This window comes from Dermochelys coriacea, chromosome 1, assembly GCF_009764565.3.
Source record: "Dermochelys coriacea isolate rDerCor1 chromosome 1, rDerCor1.pri.v4, whole genome shotgun sequence".
NCBI classification, from domain to species: domain Eukaryota; kingdom Metazoa; phylum Chordata; order Testudines; family Dermochelyidae; genus Dermochelys; species Dermochelys coriacea.
In genome coordinates, this window is record NC_050068.2 from 339714468 (window position 1) to 339735854 (window position 21387).

The following is a 21387-nucleotide window of genomic DNA, read 5'->3' on the forward strand; positions in this document are numbered from 1 at the left end:
GACACCCAAGAATATGGTGACCTGTTCAAGGACAATTTCTAAACAGAAAATAAAAATTCAAATAAGTTAGTCAGAATTATTAATCCAACTCATTTAAAATAAAAATAAGTCAATAAAAAAATGACACCCAATAACCCAAACCAAACTCAAGATTTATCAGAGCTGCGTACTTTCAATATACTACTTTATAATGCAAAATGCTGGGGAATGAGAAAGTATGACATGACCAAACTGTCTTCAATCCATACAATCTGCCTCAGAAAAATCCTCTATCTTTTGGCCCAGAACAACCTCAAACCAAGATCTATTGACACAGTGCAGCCAAGAGGATCTGAGCACCATCATTGCCAGGAGGCATTGGAGATGGATCGGTTATGAGCTTTGGATGGAAACTGATTCCATCACCAGAGTGGCAATAAGATGGACACCTGAAGGCAAGCAAAAACGAGGCCAGCTGAAAACAACATGGCAAAGAGCAATGGAAGCCAAGCTGAAAAACCTGGGGCACAGCTGGGGAACCACTGAAAGACTTTCCAGAAACAGACGGGAGTAGAGAAGCTTCGTCACTGCCCTAAATACCAGAGGCATAATAGGAACATAATGACGATGATGATGAATAACCCATAGCCCTATATTTGCAATTAGACATCAGTAGTGTCTAAAAATTAGAGCTTTTGTTTTTAGGTCAGAAATTGTCACATTAGCAAAGTTTGTCTGAAAAATTAAGTTGAACCTGAAATCAAATATATAATATTACTAAATGCAAACTAACATCATAGACCAGATGCATCAACCTTTAATCATTAAAACAAGAAAGGTCTGTTGCAACTGTATCAAATGGCTCATTTTACATTTTGTTCTCAAATTTGAATTTTTATCCTGCAAAAAGATGCTGCACAAACAGTATTTGAGGCTAAAGTCCTTTGTTTTCCAACACAATTCAATTGTTCGCCAAGCTCTATTTTAGCCATTCTGTTGTTGTGCTTCCTTAAACTCATGTGTCCAAACAGGTCACTCTTGCTTGACTGATCTGTATTTTTCTTTTGGAAAGTGTCACTCTCCCTGCTCCACTCTTGCAGAGACAAAATATTTAAATTTTAAATTTAAAAGCAGTAGAGAAAAAACATTAACTTTCTTTCCCTGAATATGAGGAAGGAGGCTTACTGATCAGACAACAGTTTAGGAGTTGGGAGATTTGATTTATTTCCTCTACCACTGATTAGCCATGTTACATTAAAGAAATCACTTAACTCATGTCTCAGTTTCCTCAGCTATACCATGGGAATAATATTCATCCACCTTCAAGAGCCTCAGATCAAATCATATGTTGTCTGCTATAATAATCATAATGCTTTTTTAAAACATCTTGTTACAACCAGGGCAGCCAGAATGTTGCTACAGGAGAAACTTATCTTTAGTCAAGTCACTCTCTCAGTCCAATGTATGTCGAATAAAATGTTAAGCCCTGTAAAATACGTACTTTGTATGCAGCAGGAACTCTCCGAGTTATTTCACTGATAAATATTCTAAAATTCAATTCCGCCTGCAGGATTTGATTAGACTATAGATCTTACTGCTGACCATTTAGAGTGCATCAGTCTAAAGCGTTGCCAAAATATCTGCCCATTGAACAGGCAAAGGACACTACTATCATCACACAAATTAGCTTCTTCCACCCAGATTCTCAGCCAGAGATACTCATAGGATCAAATGAGGTAATTAATAGGGCCTTTCAGGATCATCAGAACCAACCAAGATGAATGATTAACAGGCAAATACTCTGGAATCTCAGCTAATCTTGCCCTGAGTAACACTAACTACTGCCATAACTGCCTTACTGAAAATCAACTTCGTGTGGCTGTTTAGAAGAAATGGAAAAAAAAGCTGTTTATCCTTGGACTACTTTCTTTTAATATGACTGGTCAATGTGAGCAATTCTTTCCCCCTTTTTTAATGTTGGTTACTACAGAAACATGTTATACAGAGAGTCTCATAATACTCTTCTGAGAGACAGGGGGCCAGTGGTCCAGTAAATACTTGAAGAGCCACCTCTTCATGCTCTCCTTGGAGGGAATAGTTTGAGGGTACCAGAGAGTACAGATCCTTGTTGGGATCTCATGGGGGACTGAAGTCAGATCAGTAAAGCCAGCCAATGATTCATGACTGCCTGCAGCCAAGATTTCAAAGCCATTGATTAGTCAGCCCAGCTTCCCTGAACTCTGAGACCCTGATTTTCCAGAGGTTTTGAATGTCCCCTGCCACCTGCAGAAAAATAATCATAGTCATACACTGTAAAAACCATCAAAAGAAAAGGAGTACTTGTGGCACCTTAGAGACTAACAAATTTATTTGAGCATCAGCTTTCATAAGATACAGCTCATTTCATCGGATGCATTCAGTGGAAAATACAGTGGGGAGATTTATATACACACACAGAAAACATGAAATAATGGGTTTTATCATACACACTCTAAGGAGAGTGAGCACTTAAGATGAGCTATTACTAGCAGGAAGGTGGCGAGGGGGGGGGAGGAGGAAAACCTTTTGTGGCGATAATCAAGGTGGGCCATTCCCAGCAGTTAACAACGTCTGAGGAACAGTCGGGGGTGGGGTGGAGGGGAGAAATAACATGGGGAAATAATTTTACTTTGTGTAATGACCCATCCACTCCCAGTGTCTATTCAAGCCTAAGTTAATTGTATCCAGTTTGCAAATTAAATTCCAATTCAGCAGTCTCTCGTTGGAGTCTGGTTTTGAAGTTTTTTTGTTGAAGGATAGCCACTCTCAGGTCTGTAATCTGTTGATGGTGGGATGTCAACCTCAGCCTGGACCAGTCCACACAAGAGATCCACTTCCTGGACACTGTGGTGCTAATAAGCGACGGTCACATAAACACCACCCTATATTGTAAACCTACTGACCGCTATTCCTACCTACATGCCTCTAGCTTTCATCCAGATCACACCACACGATCCATTGTCTACAGCCAAGCTCTACGACATAACTGCATTTGCTCCATCCCCTCATACAGAAAAAAACACCTACAAGATCTCTATCATGCATTCTTACAACTACAATACCCGCCTGCTGAAGTGAAGAAACAGATTGACAGAACCAGAAGAGTACCCAGAAGTCACCTACTACAGGACAGGCCCAACAAAGAAAACAACAGAACGCCACTAGCCATCACCTTCAGCCCCCAACTAAAATCTCTCCAACATGTCATCAAGGATCTACAACCTATCCTGAAGGACGAGCCATCGCTCTCTCAGATCTTGGGAGACAGGCCAGTCCTTGCTTACAGACAGCCCCCAACCTGAAGCAAATACTCACCAGCAACCACACACCACACAATAGAACCACCAACCCAGGAACCTATCCTTGCAACAAAGCCCGTTGCCAACTCTGTCCACATATCTATTCAGGGGACACCATCATAGGGCCTAATCACATCAGCCACACTATCAGAGGCTCATTCACCTGCACCATCTACCAATGTGATATATGCCATCATGTGCCAGCAATGCCCCTCTGCCATGTACATTGGTCAAACTGGACAGTCTCTACGTAAAAGAATAAATGGACACAAATCAGACGTCAAGAATTATAACATTCAAAAACCAGTCGGAGAACACTTCAATCTCTCCGGTCATTCGATTACAGACCTGAGAGTGGCTATCCTTCAACAAAAAAACTTCAAAACCAGACTCCAACGAGAGACTGCTGAATTGAAATTAATTTGCAAACTGGATACAGTTAATTTAGGCTTGAATAGAGACTGGGAGTGGATGAGTCATTACACAAAGTAAAGCTATTTCCCCATGTTATTCCCCCCCCCCCGACTGTTCCTCAGACTTTCTGTTAACTGCTGGAAATGGCCCACCTTGATTATCACCACAAAAGGTTTTCCTCCTCCCTCCCCCCCCACCTGCTGGTAATAGCTCATCTTAAGTGATCACTCTCCTTACAGTGTGTATGATAAAACCCATTATTTCATGTTCTCTGTGTGTGTGTGTGTATATAAACCTCCCCAATGTATTTTCCACTGAATGCATCCGATGAAGTGAGCTGTAGCTCCCGAAAGCTTATACTCAAATAAATTTTGTAGTCTCTAAAGGTGCCACAAGTACTCCTTTTCTTTTTGCGAATACAGACTAACACAGCTGCTACTCTGAAACCTGTAAAAACCATATAACATGGGATTATTAATGCAACACAGAAGTAAAGATGTATCATCTACGACTACATTTACACTACACACCACTGGCGAAGGTGTATAGCATTTGCGTAGCTACATGCCACAAGTGAAAGGCTCTGGAAGTGCGGAGACAGCAGGGAAAAGCTCTGGCAACTTCCTGCTGGAAAGTCTGGCGGGGAGAGGCAGTGGGGAAAGGCTGAGCCCTTCTCAGCTCCCTCTCCCCATCAGAGTCTTTCCCTATGGAAAAGGGGAGGAGACAGCTGGGGAAAAGTTTTAGAAGTTCCTTGATGCCAGAGCCTTTCACTGGGGAAAACAAAGGCTCTAGGAGCAGAAAGGCTCCTTGCCACATTATGGAAAGATTCCAACAGCAGGTAAGGTTGCCAATTTTGGTTGGATGTATTCCTAGAGGTTTCATCACATAACATAGTCTTTAATTAAAGATTAATCTTTAACTTCAAGGATTCCAGGACAACCCTACTGGCAGGGAGGTGTTGGAGCCTTTTCCTACACTCCTCCCCCAGGTGCTGGAAATTTTCCCTGCAGCCGGGAAGGGCTCCAGCCGCAGGGAGCTTCCCATTCCTTTCCCTGCTGTTTCCCACCTGCCAGAGTCCTTCCCCACTCTTGGCATTTTTTCCTGCAGAGTACTGGGGCCACTACACCCACACCTTTCAAGCATGTCTTTACCTGCCTAAACTGTGCCTCCAGACTGCAAGCCTCCAGAGAACTTGGGACTCTGGTTGCTAGCCCGTGCTGAAGCCCCTGGTGCCATGCCTACACTGCTGTTGTTCCCCTTGCTAGCTCCCCGTTAAAACTAACAGGGAGATGTTCCCCATGAGCTACAATCACACCTTCACTTCGCAGCGCAGACCCTAAGCGACAGCTCCTCAGGACGGGGCGGGCAAAGGCAGACCCCACCTTGGGGAAGGACATCAAGAGACACACTGGCTGGCTCAGGAGAGAGGGGGGCATCCCCTAGGGCCAGGGCTGACAGACAGCCCCTCCCCAGCATACAGACAAACCATGCTGTGCATCAACCCCAGCACAGACGAGGGTGACCAGATGTCCCGAGTTCATGTCCCCGCTATTTGGAGCTTTTTCTTATATGGGCACCGCTGAGCCCCCCCCCGCCTTTTTCACATTTGCCATGTGGTCACCCTAGGGCAGACAGAGGGACGGACAGACAGGCGGCCGCCTCCCCCCTGGAACAGTGCAGTGCGCAGCGCAGCGCCGTGCAGCGCCCCGCCCCAGGACAGACAGACAGACAGACAGTTCCCCACCCCCCCGACAGACAGACGGACGCACCCCACGCGCTGGGGCACGCGCCCACCTGCTCTGCCGCCCACGAAGACCCGGCTTGGCTCCGGGGCGCCCCCGCTCTCCGCCTTGCGGGGCTTGTAGCCGTACACCCCCCGCTCCGTGCGGTACCAGCGCCGCAGCGTCCAGGCCCGCCCGGCCAGCGCCAGGCTCCTCGCCGCCACAGCCATCGCGCTCCGCCAGCACTGGCCAGGCGAGGGCGGGGCTGCGGCCAGACGCCCCCAGCAGGGATTGGCCCGGCGCGCCTCGCGGGCGAACGGTTAGTCCCGCCCACGCCAGCAGGAATTTAAAGGGGCAGGGACCATTTATAGAAAGAGGGAGGGTTAAATGGTTGGGGGAGGGAGGGAAGGAAGGAAATGGGTTGAAGGGGGAGGGGCGTGATTTGTGGGGAGATGTGATTTGACCCGGGGGGAGTGGTTGGGGGGAGGGGCGTGATTTGTGGGGAGATGTGATTTGATGGGGGAGGGGTAAATGAAAAGTTGGGGGAGGGGCTTTGGGGGGAGAAATGTTAGATTTAGGGAAGGGTAAGTGGGATTGTGTGATCTGATGGGGGGGGGGGTTTGAGGGGCTTAGGGGATATGTGGTTTGGGGAGGAGGGTATGTTTTGGGGGGAAGTGTGTGGGGGAGAAGTGTTAGATTTGGGGAGGGGTAGGTGGGTTGTGGGGATTATGGGACTGGATGGGGGAGGGGTGTTTTGAAGGGGGAAGGGGATATGTGGTTTGTGGGGGGAGGGTCTGTTTGGGGGGGGAAGTGTATGGTGGGGGGAGAAGTGTTAGACGGGGGGAGGTTATGTGGCTTGTGGGGGATATGTGATCTGATGGCGGAAGAGGTACTTGGCTGGTGGGGAGGGCCATGTTGGAAAGTATTTAGTTGTTAGGGGAAGGGTGTCTGGTGGTGGATGGTGTGTGGTTTGGGGGGGGAGGGTTATAAGGCATATGGCTAGTAATAGAGAGGTATTTTGGAGAATAGTGGCTGGTTTGGGGGCAGGATGTTTGATGGTAGTGGAAAGGTATTTTGGTGGATTGGGCTGCTAAAAGTCCGGTCGGCGGCGCAGTGGGGCTAAGACAGGTTCCCTGCCTGCCCTGGCTCCACGCGGTCCCGGAAGTGGCCGGCATGTCTGGCTCCGAGGTACTGGGGAGTTTCCACATGTTGTCCCTGCCCCGAGCACTGGTTCCACAGCTCCCATTGGGTGGGAACCACGGCCAATAGGAGCTGCAGGGGTGGTGCCCTGCGGGATGAGCCATGCACAGAGTCCCCTGGCCTCTTTGCCTAAGAGCTGGACGTGCTGGCTGCTTCTGGGACCCGCCTGAGGTAAGCCCCGCCCAGCTGGAGCCTGCACCCCAAATTGCCTCCTGCACCCCAAACCCCTGTCCCAGCTCACAACTCCCTCCTGCACCCTAATTCCCTTCCACAGCCTGCACCCCTCACCCCCTCCCGGACCCCAACCCACTGCCCCAGCACTCCAAACCCCTCAACCCCAGTTTTAGGAAGATGAGGAATTTGTTGGGAAGAGCAGTTTTTGGGTGTAATGCTAAGAAAACTGTGAGATCAGAAAGAGAACGTGGCTGCAAACAGAGTGAAAGAAGTTAATGCAGCCTCTCTTTACCCCAAATTGAAACAGGAAAGGACAGTCACAAACAGATTAGTTTCAGAGTAGCAGCCGTGTTAGTCTGTATTCGCAAAAAGAAAAGGAGTACTTGTGGCACCTTAGTGACTAACAAATTTATTTGAGCATAAGCTTTCGTGAGCTACAGCTCCTTCATCAACAGATTAGTGCTTCCCAAATATTTTCTGAGTTGCATGCATTCGGAACCATAACGAATTCCTAGAACCTGCTACAAACAAAACTGCTCCGGAACATACATTCTTTTATCTAATAAAAGGTGAACACGTCTGTGCTCCTGTCTCTGAACTATGTCAGCTCATACTCTTATTGATGCAAAAAATGATGTGGTGCAGTGGTTCTCAACCTGTGTGCCGTTTGTGGCCCAGTCAGCCCACAACTGTGGTCCATGTGGCATCCTCAGAGCTACACAGGTAGTATATATGTGCCGTAGCCACACAATATATATAACACATAGCTGCATATGCGGCCCACAATGTGAAATAGGTTGGGAACCACTGATGTAGTATCAACATAATTAAGAAATGTGTTGGCTCTATCTGCAGCCAGTTCATCTTGTGCTTTGATCCTGCTGATAATTTAATGGTAATTATTATAATTAAGAAAATACATTAGAATGAGAGGTATTATGCGAAGGTAAGATTATTATAATCATCATTACCCCAGTTGGTTTCCTTCTGTTTCGCTCTTTCTTCCCTTCTGACAGAGTTGCCAGTTTTAAGCCAAAGTCAGATTTAATGTGGTTATGGGGAGCGAGAGCACAGGGCTGCAGGGAGATTTGAATGGCAGTAGATGATTTGCACAAAAAGTACTTAACTGTGATTATCCATTAATATTTAATGTGAGGAAAATGTAACTTTTATTTTAGTATTCTTAGCCAGCACACAGGAAGGACACCAAAGTTTCAAAAACTCTGTAAATATGGCACCATTTTTTTGAGAGGGGCTGGGGAAGAGCATAGACAGATTATACAGGACTCTCTGCCAGTAAAAACTAGAAAAGCATCATCATCTGGTTGATTTTTAGATATTGCAGGCAGCTTGTACCCTGTATATTCTCAGGTCATGCCCAGATCCACAAAGGGATTTAGACTTTGCAACACTGAGCATCATGGCACTTAGAAAATCAAAACACCACTGAAATCCACAAAAGTCAGCATAGTAGGAGAGCTCCCTAACCTTGTCAATGGGACATGAGGATTGTGTGAGGTCATGCTACATAGGGGCATCATCTTTACAAGCACACCATGCAACTCCTGTTGGCCTGACTTTGCCGTGTAGTGTGTTCAAGGTCATGCCAGAGGGGGCAGTATGGTGCATTTTTAAAGATGGCACCCTCTGTCTGACACTGAACAAAAACCACCACCCAAAAGAGGACTGTCCTGTTCAAAAGCATATGAATGACCTCCCTAAGGGGGAATGGCACTGTGGGTAAAAAATGGCATTACCTGTTTTAAAGTCACTAACTACCCAGAAGCAAGTGATCTTGAATGCTTATAGATCAATGCTCTAACAGATAAAGCATAAGATAGGGTGTCACAGTTTCAGGGTAACTGCACCTTTAACCCCCTCTCTGTGGTCCACGGCAGGAATGCCCTCTGAAGTCTCAGGTCCCTGACCCCTTGCTGTTGCCTCTCTCTGGGTGAGGAACCCTGTCTCTCTGCCTTCAGACTGGGGATTTAAGTTGCAGCTGTTTGCTATTGCACTCTGATTTGTTCAACAAGTTTGACTAACTCAATACCATTCCTGGGGGAATTCTGCGCCACTGCTCATGCACAGAATTCATGTGTCCCACACAGTTTTCACATGAATGCTGCAGGCTGTTCTGGTGCCACAGCGGCCTCTGGTGGGCGAAAGGCAGAACCGCAGCACTTCAGGGGCAGAATGCATTTTCGGTGGGGGAAAAATAAAATTGTGCTTGCACAGTGGCACAGAATTCCCCCAGGAGTAGAAGTTCATCACAGCACCTGGCCCATGGAGCCAGGTTAGGACAGAGTGGAGCACATGGGGCTATTGGGGGGGTCACAGACTGGGGTTCAGAATGCCTAGTGGGGGGAGGACAGACTGGGGCATGGGCTCAGGAGGTAATGGGGTGACAGCATTGAGCCAGGGACTGAATGGGATTGGGGGTGCATGGCCAGATGGGGGGAGAGGTGCTGCAGGGAACCATCTGGATGGAGAGTGTGGGATGAGCAGATGTGCCTGACTGAATGGGAGAGGCTTGGGATCAGCCAGGGTCTGCATGGGGGAGGCTCCCTAACTCTCTAACAATCCTGCCCTTCCCCACAAAAAAAAAAAAAAAAAAAAAAAAAAAAAAAAACCAACCCTGTTCCATACTTCACCCTGCTCCCAGCCAACAACCCTTCAGGTTCACTCCAGGGTCCTTGCCTCTCCCTCACTTCCTCCGTTACCCCTGACCCTCCCAAGCCTTTGCACAGATGCAGGAAATTCATTTAAATTACAATATAGAAATGTATTTCTCAAAGTTCAGTATTAATATGCCTAGTAAGGAATCTATTTGTCAAAAGAAAATTACCAGAATCTTTTTTTTTTCAAGTCTGTATTGTTACAGACATACTTACTGACAGATATGTTGAAATGAAACCCAAAATAATTGAAACGGGCATGATTATATTGTGTTATTTTGACAAATAAAATATGCAAAATTTTAAATTTTTTGGTGCAGAATTCCCCCAGAGGTACAGCACTTACTTTCCCTGGAGGAAAAAAAGGAGAAACTGTGACATTGACAAACCAGATCTTCCTTTATTTAAGGACAAATGCAGTCAGAGAAAACATCTAAAACAATAACAGTCTAAACGCTTTATGAGGAGCCTTCCACCCACTGGTGGCTGGTGAACAGGCTGCTGGGGGAGGCTAGCACCCAGCCCCTCCCCTTCTGCCCGAGGCCCTGCCCCTCACCCTCCTTTTCTTGCCCCATAGGAGCCCAGAGCACCCACACCTCAGCCCCTGGGTCCTCCAGTCCTGGGCTGCCTGAGCACCTCCAGTCCCGGAGCTCCGGGCAGGACCCCAGCCCCAAAGTGCCCCTCAGCCACAGAGATCCGGGTGCCGTGGCAGTAGCGCCCCCAGCTTTCCCAGCTCCAGAGCGCTGGGCGGGCCCCCAACCCCAGCCCTGGAGTGCTAGGTGGGCAGTGCAGCCATAGCCCCAGCACCAGCCACCCTGAGTCCCAATGGCACATCGGCATGCCCCAGCCAACCTGGGCTACTATGAAAGAGTGGGAAGGAATTTCACTGCAGGAAAGGGCCAGCGGGCAGAATGTGGGCAGGGCCATGCCAGGCTGTTTGGGGAGCCTCAGCCTTCCCTGGGCTATGATACCTGCCACCCATGCTCCCACCAACCATCAGTTCTATGGGGACCTATGGCATGCTCCTTCAGCAAGATGGAGTCCCTCTTCGGACAAGAGGTCATGTCCATTTGTGATTTAAAAAAAAAAAAAAAAAAAAAAAAAGAGACCTTCCATCAGGCTAAACCTAGTTTTGTATCTGCATAACCAGCTTTGGGATTTTGCATTGATCACCCTCTGGTGATTCCAGATTCCACAGGGAACCCCCACTAGCAAGCCAAGAACAAACAAATACATAATACTTATCAATACAAAAGTCCACATCACTATAATGTTCTTTGAAGTTTTCATGCTTTCAAAGCTAGCTCAAACATTCAATAACTTCCATAAAACACAATAGTCTCAGGCTAGGACCATGTTCATTATATGCGTCACAGGTTACTATTTGAGGTCTGTTACAGATCAGACAGACAGCAGAATGACTGGCTCCCTAAGCACCTATCTATAATGGGTGGGGGGAGGGAGGGGAAAACGCATTATCATTGGGGACTTCAGTCTGAATGCCATATGCTGAAAGTCTCATGCTGCCAGTAACAAAATATCCTTGGAATTTCTACAAATTCTAGATGACAATTTTGTAACTCAAATTATAGCTGTCCTGGGGGAATTCTATGTGGACTTCATCTTCAGAGATAAAGAGAGCTGATCTCACAGAACTAAAAGTTACTCATTGCTTAGGTGCAAGTGACCATGACTTTATTACATTTCTTATGTGTAAACACAATGTGACACTCTGAACCTCAAAATAGCACCCTGAAACCCCCATATTCACCACTGTGATATGATTATATGTTTTATACAAAGTATGCCTTGGGAAGTATCATTGAGAAGTCATGATCTGTTGAACATTACTATCCTGTTGAATTATGTGTGTTACCATTACCTGTGTTACAAATCCGCACAGACACACCCCTAGAACCCCGACCTGGGGTATTCTATCTGCTACCCAAGATCCATAAACCTGGAAATCCTGGATGCCCCATCATCTCAGGCATTGGCACCCTGACAGCAGGATTGTCTGGCTATGTAGACTCCCTCCTCAGGCCCTACGTTACCAGCACTCCCAGCTATCTTTGAGACACCACTGACTTCCTGAGGAAACTACAATCCATCGGTGATCTTCCTAAAAACACCATCCTAGCCACTATGGATGTAGAAGCCCTCTACACCAACATTCCACACAAAGATGGACTACAAGCCGTCAGGAACAGTATCCCCGATAATGTCACGGCTAACCTGGTGGCTGAACTTTGTGACTTTGTCCTCACCCATAACTATTTCACATTTGGGGACAATGTATACCTTCAAATCAGCGGCACTGCGATGGGTACCCGCATGGCCCCACAGTATGCCAACATTTTTATGGCTGACTTAGAACAACGCTTCCTCAGCTCTCGTCTCCTAATGCCCCTACTCTACTTGCGCTACATTGTTGATATCTTCATCATCTGGACCCATGGAAAAGAAGCCCTTGAGGAATTCCACCATGATTTCAACAATTTCCATCCCACCATCAACCTCAGCCTGGACCAGTCCACACAAGAGATCCACTTCCTGGACACTACGGTGCTAATAAGCGATGGTCACATAAACACCACCCTGTATCGGAAACCTACTGACCGCTATTCCTACCTACATGCCTCTAGCTTTCATCCAGATCATACCACACGATCCATTGTCTACAGCCAAGCTCTACGATATAACCGCATTTGCTCCAACCCCTCAGACAGAGGCAAACACCTACAAGATCTCTATCATGCATTCCTACAACTACAATACCCACCTGCTGAAGTGAAGAAACAGATTGACAGAGCCAGAAGAGTACCCAGAAGTCACCTACTACAGGACAGGCCCAACAAAGAAAATAACAGAACGCCACTAGCCAACACCTTCAGCCCCCAACTAAAACCTCTCCAACGCATCATCAAGGATCTACAACCTATCCTGAAGGATGACCCATCACTCTCACAGATCTTGGGAGACAGGCCAGTCCTTGCTTACAGACAGCCCCCCAACCTGAAGCAAATACTCACCAGCAACCACACAACAGAACCACCAACCCAGGAACCTATCCTTGCAACAAAGCCCGTTGCCAACTCTGTCCACATATCTATTCAGGGGTCACCATCATAGGGCCTAATCACATCAGCCATGCTATCAGAGGCTCGTTCACGTGCGCATCTACCAATGTGATATATGCCATCATGTGCCAGCAATGCCCCTCTGCCATGTACATTGGTCAAACTGGACAGTCTCTACGTAAAAGAATGAATGGACACAAATCAGACGTCAAGAATTATAACATTCAAAAACCAGTTGGAGAACACTTCAATCTCTCTGGTCACTCGATTACAGACCTAAGAGTGGCTATCCTTCAACAAAAAAGCTTCAAAAACAGACTCCAACGAGAGACTGCTGAATTGGAATTAATTTGCAAACTGGATACAATTAATTTAGGCTTGAATAGAGACTGGGAATGGATGAGTCATTACACAAAGTAAAACTATTTCCCCATGTTATTTCTCCCCCCTCCACCCCAGCCCACCCCCCACTGTTCCTCAGATATTCTTGTTAACTGCTGGAAATAGCCTACCTTGCTTGTCACCATGAAAGGTTTTCCTCCTCCCCCCCCCCCCCCCCGCTGCTGGTGATGGCTTGTCTTAAGTGATCACTCTCCTTACAGTGTGTATGATAAACCCATTGTTTCATGTTCTCTGTGTGTGTGTATATCAATCTCCCCTCTGTTTTTTCCACCAAATGCATCCGATGAAGTGAGCTGTAGCTCACGAAAGCTTATGCTCTAATAAATTTATTAGTCTCTAAGGTGCCACAAGTACTCCTTTTCTTTATGCAAATACAGACTAACACGGCTGCTACTCTGAAACGTGTGTTACCATTGTATCTGAAGTTATGTATGTATTGCTGATACATGTTGTGAGTCTGGCAGATGCCCACAGCTGGCCTTTTTGTGGCAACAACAGAGCAACTAACATCCCCAAGATAGATTTACGTTAGGACTAGCTGGCCATGCATATATTGATAGTCCATTAAGGAGAATCCACTATTCCAGTGGGACCTAGCACATAGACAATGGAGCTTGCTTAACCCAGTAACTTAGCAGGGGACATAGAACATGTGATCCTTGACTCCATGCTTGAGATGAAATCTTTCTATGCCCATGAATTGGGGGGGTATAAATTGGACTGACAGTCCAGAGCCTCTCTGCTTTCACACCTACTCTGAAGGCAACAAGAACGTTTGGAAGAAAAAAATCTTGAACTGGAGAGACTGATCCTAGGTTAAGCAAGGAATTCAGCCTGTATATTAAGAACAGTGAACTGCTTACAACGCTTAGTGGGGTGAGAAACTGCTTGATCCAAATTTTTCTTAGTCTGATAAAGTGTGGAATTTAGACTGCGATTTAAATTTTATTTCTTATGCAACCAACTTTGACCTCTATGCCTACCGCTTATAATCACTTAAAATCTATCTTTCTGTAGTTAATACAATTATTTTAAATGTTTTATACTTACCAGAGAGCATGTCTGAAGTGCTTGGGGTAACTGCTCAAATTACAAATGCTGGTGCATGTCCACTATCCTTGACGAAGTGCAAACTCATTAATGAGCTTGCTTTGTTCAAGAGAAGGTCTAGAGCCGTGTAAGATGGTACACTTCTGGGGTGCAGGGCTGGGGAGATTTTTCTCTTTGGCTTTGAGAGTATTCATGCAATTTAGTTTGGTGTGTCCCTGTATGTTGTTGGCTGAGTGATCACAGCACTCAGAGGGATTTGCTGCTTGTCACTAGCACAGCATCGTGAAAGACAGCCCAGTCTGGAGAGTTAAGGGGACACAGCAGTCCCTCAGTTCCAGGTTGTACCCAGGGGGTCCATCACACAGAATAAAATCTGAACTGGCAATATATATAATTGGTGCTTTAAAAAGGCCAATATAACAAAGCTGAAAGCAATAGGAGACAAATCAGCTGGCAGAAAAATTTTAAACAAAAACGTGAATGATAATATGGAACATTTTACTAGATTATCACATTCCAAAAAGAAGGCTATGCATCTTAAAAATATAGCCCATCTTAAGGGGAATGAAAGCAGCAATACAATTTATAAAAAAACAAAACAAAACACCAATATATAACAAATGGGAAAAGGAGAAGCTGATAGCAATTATTAATTACAAGTTAGGAACTTTAGAAAATTGATAAGGGAAGCAAAAGGACAAGGGGGTTTGGAGAAGGAAGTATTTAAAGGATCTCTAGAACAAAAGGCCCCCTAAGAATGGTATTGGTCCATTACTAGGTGGAAATGGTAGAATTGTCAATAATGCAAATAAGAGTGAAGTGTTCAATACATATTTCTGTTCTGTATTTAAGAAAAAGCTAGATGGTATATTCACACCATATAATGATGATGAAGAAACACTTTCCACTCTGACAGTAATTCAGGAAGATGTTAAACAGTGGCTACATTATTTTAAATATCAGCAGGTCTGGAGAACTGACATCCAAGAGTTTTGAAAGAGCTGGCTTAGGAACTTTTTGGAGCATTAATGTGGATTTGCAATAAGGTTTTAAACACTGGAGTTGTTCCAGAAAATGGGAAGAAAGCTTATGCTGTGCCAATATTTTAAAAGGGTAAATGGGGTGACTCAAGTAATTATAGGCCTATCAGTCTGACATTAATCTCAGGCAAAGAAATGGCACAGCTGATTAATAAAGAAGCTCAATCTATTTATCTTATCAAAGAGACGGTTAAGTGTTGATTTAGTCACAGTCTACAAGTATCTACATGGGGAACAGAAATTGAATAAGGAGCTCTTCAGTCTAGTAGACAAAGGTAAAATAAGTTCCAGTGGCTTAAAATTGAAGCTAGACAAATTCAGACTGGAAATAAGATGCAATTTTTAACAGCGAGGGTAATCAACCATTGGAACAACTTACCAATTGGTGGGCTGTGGTGGGTTCTCCATTACTGGAAATGATTAAATCAAGACTGGATGATTTTCTAAAAGATATGCTCTAGTAGTTCAACCACAGGTATTGGACTTGAACAAAGAAATAATTCAGGGAAGTCCTCTGGCCTGTGTTATGGAGGCATTCAGATTAGAGGATCACAATGGTTCCTTCTGGCCTTAAAAATCTCTGAATTTGTTACTTTCCAATGGACAAAGGGTCTTTCTCTGATTCCAAGGTGAAGAGATTCAGTTGAGTTGCCGTACCCTGGAGTCCTGAAATCCTGAAGGTTATCCATTGCCTGTTTTATCATCTAGAACTCTGATGAGAATTGCTCATGGCCTGGAAAAGCGAAATGTGACTATTGGTACTTCAGATCCCTTCCCCTACTTTTGCACAGGGCCTTGCTGCTGTTCTGCAGTTAGAGATTCAACACTGCCAAGCCAGTCCCTGCCCCTTTCCCTACTTCCACCCTCCAAGCAGGATCTCTCTCTGTGGTGTAGTTTTTCCTCCCCTGTTGCAGGGCACTTGCTGGGCTACCCATAAAATTCAGGAATAAAAGCTATTGGATAAAATTCCCATTCAGTTAAAAATAGATCTTCCCATAAACCACTATCCCCCTTATAAGAGAGTAAGGAGAGGGTTTTTATTTCTACTCAGGAATTCTAATGACAGCACATCTTCCTCATGTTGAAAAGGCAGCAACGGAGTCAAATCATTCTGCAAATAGAATAGGCAGGTCTGGCCCTAGACCAAATGGCACTCCAGGCGAGGAGTGTCTTCTATTTAAATTTTTGAATATCTTATTTTTTATTGCATTTGTAGCCCTTTTCATGACTTTGATGCACAATTTGCATGCATGATTTATCCCTGTTACAGAAGAGGATAAAATCTGCACACTTGGATCTGTAAAGCTGTATTTATTCATGCCATATATAAGCAAATAAAAGCTGCATTTGTTTCCTCTAAGCTTACAGAAACTTTTTAATTTTAAGAATATCTGAAATCTACTAACAGCAAGATATTGAACTGTGCACCAACACTGGGTAAATAATGACAGGTTTCAGAGTAGCAGCCGTGTTAGTCTGTATTCGCAAAAAGAAAAGGAGTACTTGTGGCACCTTAGAGACTAACAAATTTATTAGAGCATAAGCTTTCGTGAGCTACAGCTCACTTCATCGGATGCATTCGGTCAAGGATCTACACCCTGTCCTGAAGGATGACCCATCAGTCTCACAGATCTTGGGGTAAATAATGTTACAGTAGGTAATAGCCTCAGAATGTTAACCCTAGTCCTTTAGTTCAAAAGATTGCTTTTCTCACCTTTGCCCTTGTGAAGTGAAGCACAGCATCAGAGAGATCCAAGGACCGGCCAATGGCATTTTCAAGCAATAAAGTAGCAAGTGATGTCAGTCTCTCATCGGCCATCATCGATCAAAGATATGTTTTAATGTGCCTGAACTTTGAAAAGTTGCGCTCACCACTCGTGACTGTGACTGGCAGTGTGAACAGAATCCTCACGTTAGGAAAAGCGTCCTTCAGTTCTGCATCATGAATGAATTGGAGAACTTGGAGTGGAGAGTGCTTCCTCTGTTGCAAAATCTGATGGACGTTGTTCAAATTGGCATACAGGTCATTATCATTGACATCTGAACATGTGTCGGTGTCCGATGAAGGTCTGTACAATTGTTCAAGCGTCTTTTCTTGTTTGCTGGCAGCTTACTAATGTCATACACTCCCCTCAGATCTTTTCATGGTGCTTCATTTGCTCAAACCTCTCTTTGATGGACTCTCGAGCAGTGTCAACAAGTGAGGGGAAAAAAACCGAAACAAACAAAACACACCAGACCCTTTTGAATTTTTCTTCTGAGCTTCCCATCAGCTCATCTCTGCCCTTGCAACCCAACTCTCTCTTCTTCCAGTGAATACGAGTTTCCTAGAAGACAGGCTAAGTTTTATGCCTTTTTTTTGGCAGCAGTGATGGTATCTTCAAATCCATTGTCTCTGTAGGCCACAATGAAATCGAGGCTGCTTCTCATCAAAGCAGTAGGGGTTTGTTAGCTATGTCCCTTTTCAATTGTTACTTACGCTCTTCAAGACTTAAAACACAAATACACTTTCACAATTACACAATAAAACAAGGTTCCCAATATCACAGCTGGGCTCTCACTTCACTTCATTCTTATATCTCACTGACTAGCGACACCCCATCCTTTAAATACCTGTGAGGGGATGGCTTACAACATTCTAGGAGGGTCAAGGAAAACGTAGTTGTCAGACAGTCTGGAAGATACCACAACATTCTAGGATGTTAGTAAAATTAATACACATATGGAATACCTGAAACATTTTACTTTTGTTGCTAACAAAAGGAGCACCCCAAGCCTAGTGCCTCCAAGCCTGGCGACCCAGGCAGTTGCCTGGGTCACCCTCTCCTAAATCCAGCTTTGAGTACAGGCCAGATTCCTCGCTGGTATAACACCATTGAAGTCAATAGACTTACACCCTGGATAAAGCTGGCCCTACTTGTGCAAACTTTGCAGCTATGTCCATAAACTGTGAGCTGTGCACAAGTGGATCCATCAGAGGCAACTTCTTCGTGGCTGCACAGCTGGCAGCTTCAGTGACAAAAGTACCAATACCAGAGTCAAGCTGTCTGGAGCGGTTCATGAACATGAATACTGACCTTAGGACAGACTGTTACAAAACAGGGCACAAACCCCAAACTGGTCATGAGTTCTATACTTAGATTTCACCAACTAAGTATCAAGTGGGAGCTCCTCAGGCACTACAAGAGCTTTAACATGGAGTCACAGACAGTCCCCTTGCGTACTCTGGTCTATCTTGCCCATCCAGGTAAGCCTGCCTTTGTGGTAGATTGTCCCTTACACCAAAAATCCCAATATTCAGGTTACTCCCAGTCCCAAAGGGCCAGTCACTTACCCAGGTCAAGCGCACCTCAGGTCTCAAACCAAAAGACAACACTTGTAGCCAATCCTATGATAAACTAACTGTGATGGAGTCAAGACTCACCACCATTGGCGCCTCCCGCTGGTTGTTCCAGGAATTAGCTCTGTACACTGCAGAGCATCCTCAGCGCATGGTGTCTTGCCCGTTGTCCATTCTGCTGCCCTGGGACCCGCAATGCTCCCTGCTCAGCAGCGCCTGCTTCAGGACACTGCCCTCCAGCAGTGCCCACTACTCCAGACTCACCAGGGCCCATGGTTAACAGCAGTGTTTGGGACTCGCACCTGCCTCAGTGGCCAACCACAACCCAAAGTCTAGCCTCTTAGCTCAGGGGCAAGTTGCAATCTGTATTGGCCACCATCTTCCATGGTCAGGTGCAGTATGGGGGGGCGGGAAGGGGGAGACACAGGCCCACCCACTACTCTGGGTCCCGACCTAGGGACCTTCTAGCCACAGCCTCTTTCTGCTCTCCTTCGTTCCCCTCTTGTCCGCCTATTCTTCCTTGTGCACCTTCTAGGCCCTTTCTAGCAGGGTCTGCAGCCTGGCAGGTAATGGGGCTGGAGCCCTCTCCTGCTCCCCCAAGCCCGCCTGCCCACCCACCCGTCCTGTCCTGTCCTGTCCTGTCCTGTCCTGTCCTGTCCTGTCCTGTCCTGTCCTGTGGCTCCTTGCTTCAAGAGTCTATCCTTCTCCCTCACTAATCAGGGAGAGACTGCCTTCTTCTCTGTAGGCAGCCTTTATATAGGGCCTTGCCCGGTCCTGATTGACTGCCTCTTCCTTCCCCTGATTGGCCCTGCACAGGCCTTTATTGATTGGCTGCCGGTCTGCGCAGCATCAAAAGGCCTGTTCCAGCCCTTTTCTCAGGGGGTGGGGTGACCACCCCACCACACTAACTAAAGATTTATTAACCAGGAAAAAGAAATCAGAGTGTTATTTACAATGTTAAAGCAGGTTAACATGCACACACAAATGAGTTTCAGTATTAGGGTCCAAAAGGTGATAGAAGCTGCTGTAATGTGCAAGCTCTATATGTTCTTTAGGCCCAACCCAAGCTAAACAGCGGGGTCCCTTGCTTATACTTAGAAGGCTTGCCTTCTCCCTGAAGTCCAAGCAGCATCAAGATAAAAATTTCTTGTTGACAGGGATTTTTATTCCCCTTGCCCAGAGCTCAAGCTGTGATGGGACAAGCATTTATGCACATCTTCTCTTCATGGGTCTGGGGGGAAGCAATCAACAAATCAACAATCTTTTGTCCACTGATGTTCCACAATGGCTCGACTGATGTCTATAGGTTGTCTTTTGTTGGACAGGAGATGACACCTCTTATGATAAACTAGCATTTCTCACTTGGTAATGCTTCTCTCCTGATTGTGGGGGTTTACAGTTTCATAGCAAACACTATTATAGTCACAGAGCAAAACACTTAAATATTACCTTATGTGGGATAAGATATTATAAGAGAGTTTAACGCATGCAGCAACTCAAGCATTTCACAAAGTCAAAACATGAAACACATTCTTATAAACTTAACATCCATTTTAACAATGCTAACACGCAGGTGAGCCAGACTGGTTTCCAGCTACACATTTGTCAGTGAGGACTAGGGGCGTTGGCATCCGCTGGCCACAGCCAGCACAATATGTTTTGATTTCTGTCTGGAATACCATTTTGTCTGAACAGTATCTGGATCATCTGTCTTTTGGTAAATCCACTCTAATCAGGCAAGCAGTTCTTGTTTTGGAGATCAAGTGAGGTCACATCTGTGACTAGCAGGGAAACTGCTGTAATATATATAAATAATACTCAGCACTTATGCAGTGCTGTTCAGTCTCAAACATTAACTATTGAAATTCATCAGGATTTTGGACACTTCTGGAACTGTTAGGTAGAGGTAGAGCTCCTCTTGGAAAAAAACTTGTTTGGTCCTGTAAAAGTTGGCAATGTACACTGCATCATTAAACAGTGCACACAGTCTTTAAATATGAGCTGACTCTTGTTTTTGGATAATGGGAAGGGTTAAAAGCAGAATAGCCTTGTTATGGCTATTCAAGTCATTCCAGAGCCAGTGAGCAATCTTGTGATCAAGTATTTTCTCATGCTGATTACTATAAAAGTAGAGCTATATGAAAATTACATCATAAAATTCAAAAGTAAAGAAGGGCTCAGATCAAGACCCTAATACCACTTGCAAGAAGAACCAGGATCCTAACTGCAGCACTGGCCCTATCTCTGTAGCGAACTGAGGCAAACTCCTGGATTCAAACTTCTGTAAACTCTGGGTAGTTCAAATTCCAGATCTGAATCTTGCAGCTTGGGCCAATCTCTACCCCCAAACTGGAGAAATATGCTTATGGCTTTAGTCACCAACCAATAATATGGCCCAGGCTTACTGAGGATTGTGAACCTTTCAGGATAACTCAGAGTTGTTGTATTTCTAAATTAATGTTTGTAAAATAGTTTGAGATACTCAGACAGCTGTTGATACAGAAATGCAAAGTAGTATGCAAATGGACCAGGATACAAGGATCTTTTTAATGACTTTTTGTCAAATAGGCTGGGAACTCCAAATACTTGCAATGAATTATTTTACTATTATTTTATGTTAAATGGAAATAAGCAAAGACCGCATACTGAAAGGAAATACACAAAATAATCATCAGATTCTATAATGCAATTTAGTGTTCTGATGTTATACACTTGAGAGAGAGACAAGGTAGGTGAAGTAATATCCTTTATTGGATCAAATTCTGTTGGTGGAAGGTACAAGCTTTTGAGATATAGAGAGCTCTTCTTACCTGGCTACAACAACACTGCAATCATTATATTATTATTACTATTCCTAATTTATCCTTTTTTATCATGGTAATGGCTAAAGGGTCCCAATCAAGATTGGAATCTGAGTATGTTAGGTGTTGTAGGTAGATATGATGACTGCTCCAAAAAGTTTGCCACCTGATTA

The 21387-nt window shown here is 45.1% G+C and overlaps 1 protein-coding gene across 1 annotated transcript in view; it reads right to left on the minus strand.

Moving 5' to 3' along the window:
- Nucleotides 1–5792, minus strand: part of DHTKD1 (dehydrogenase E1 and transketolase domain containing 1) — a 47742-nt gene extending 41950 nt beyond the window's left edge. The window contains exon 1 of the mRNA XM_038382805.2: nt 5526–5792. Coding sequence (XP_038238733.1) covers nt 5526–5682 — 157 coding nt within the window. The 5' untranslated portion in view covers nt 5683–5792. The remainder of the gene's footprint in view (nt 1–5525) is intronic.
- Between the last annotated feature and the right edge of the window lie 15595 nt (nt 5793–21387).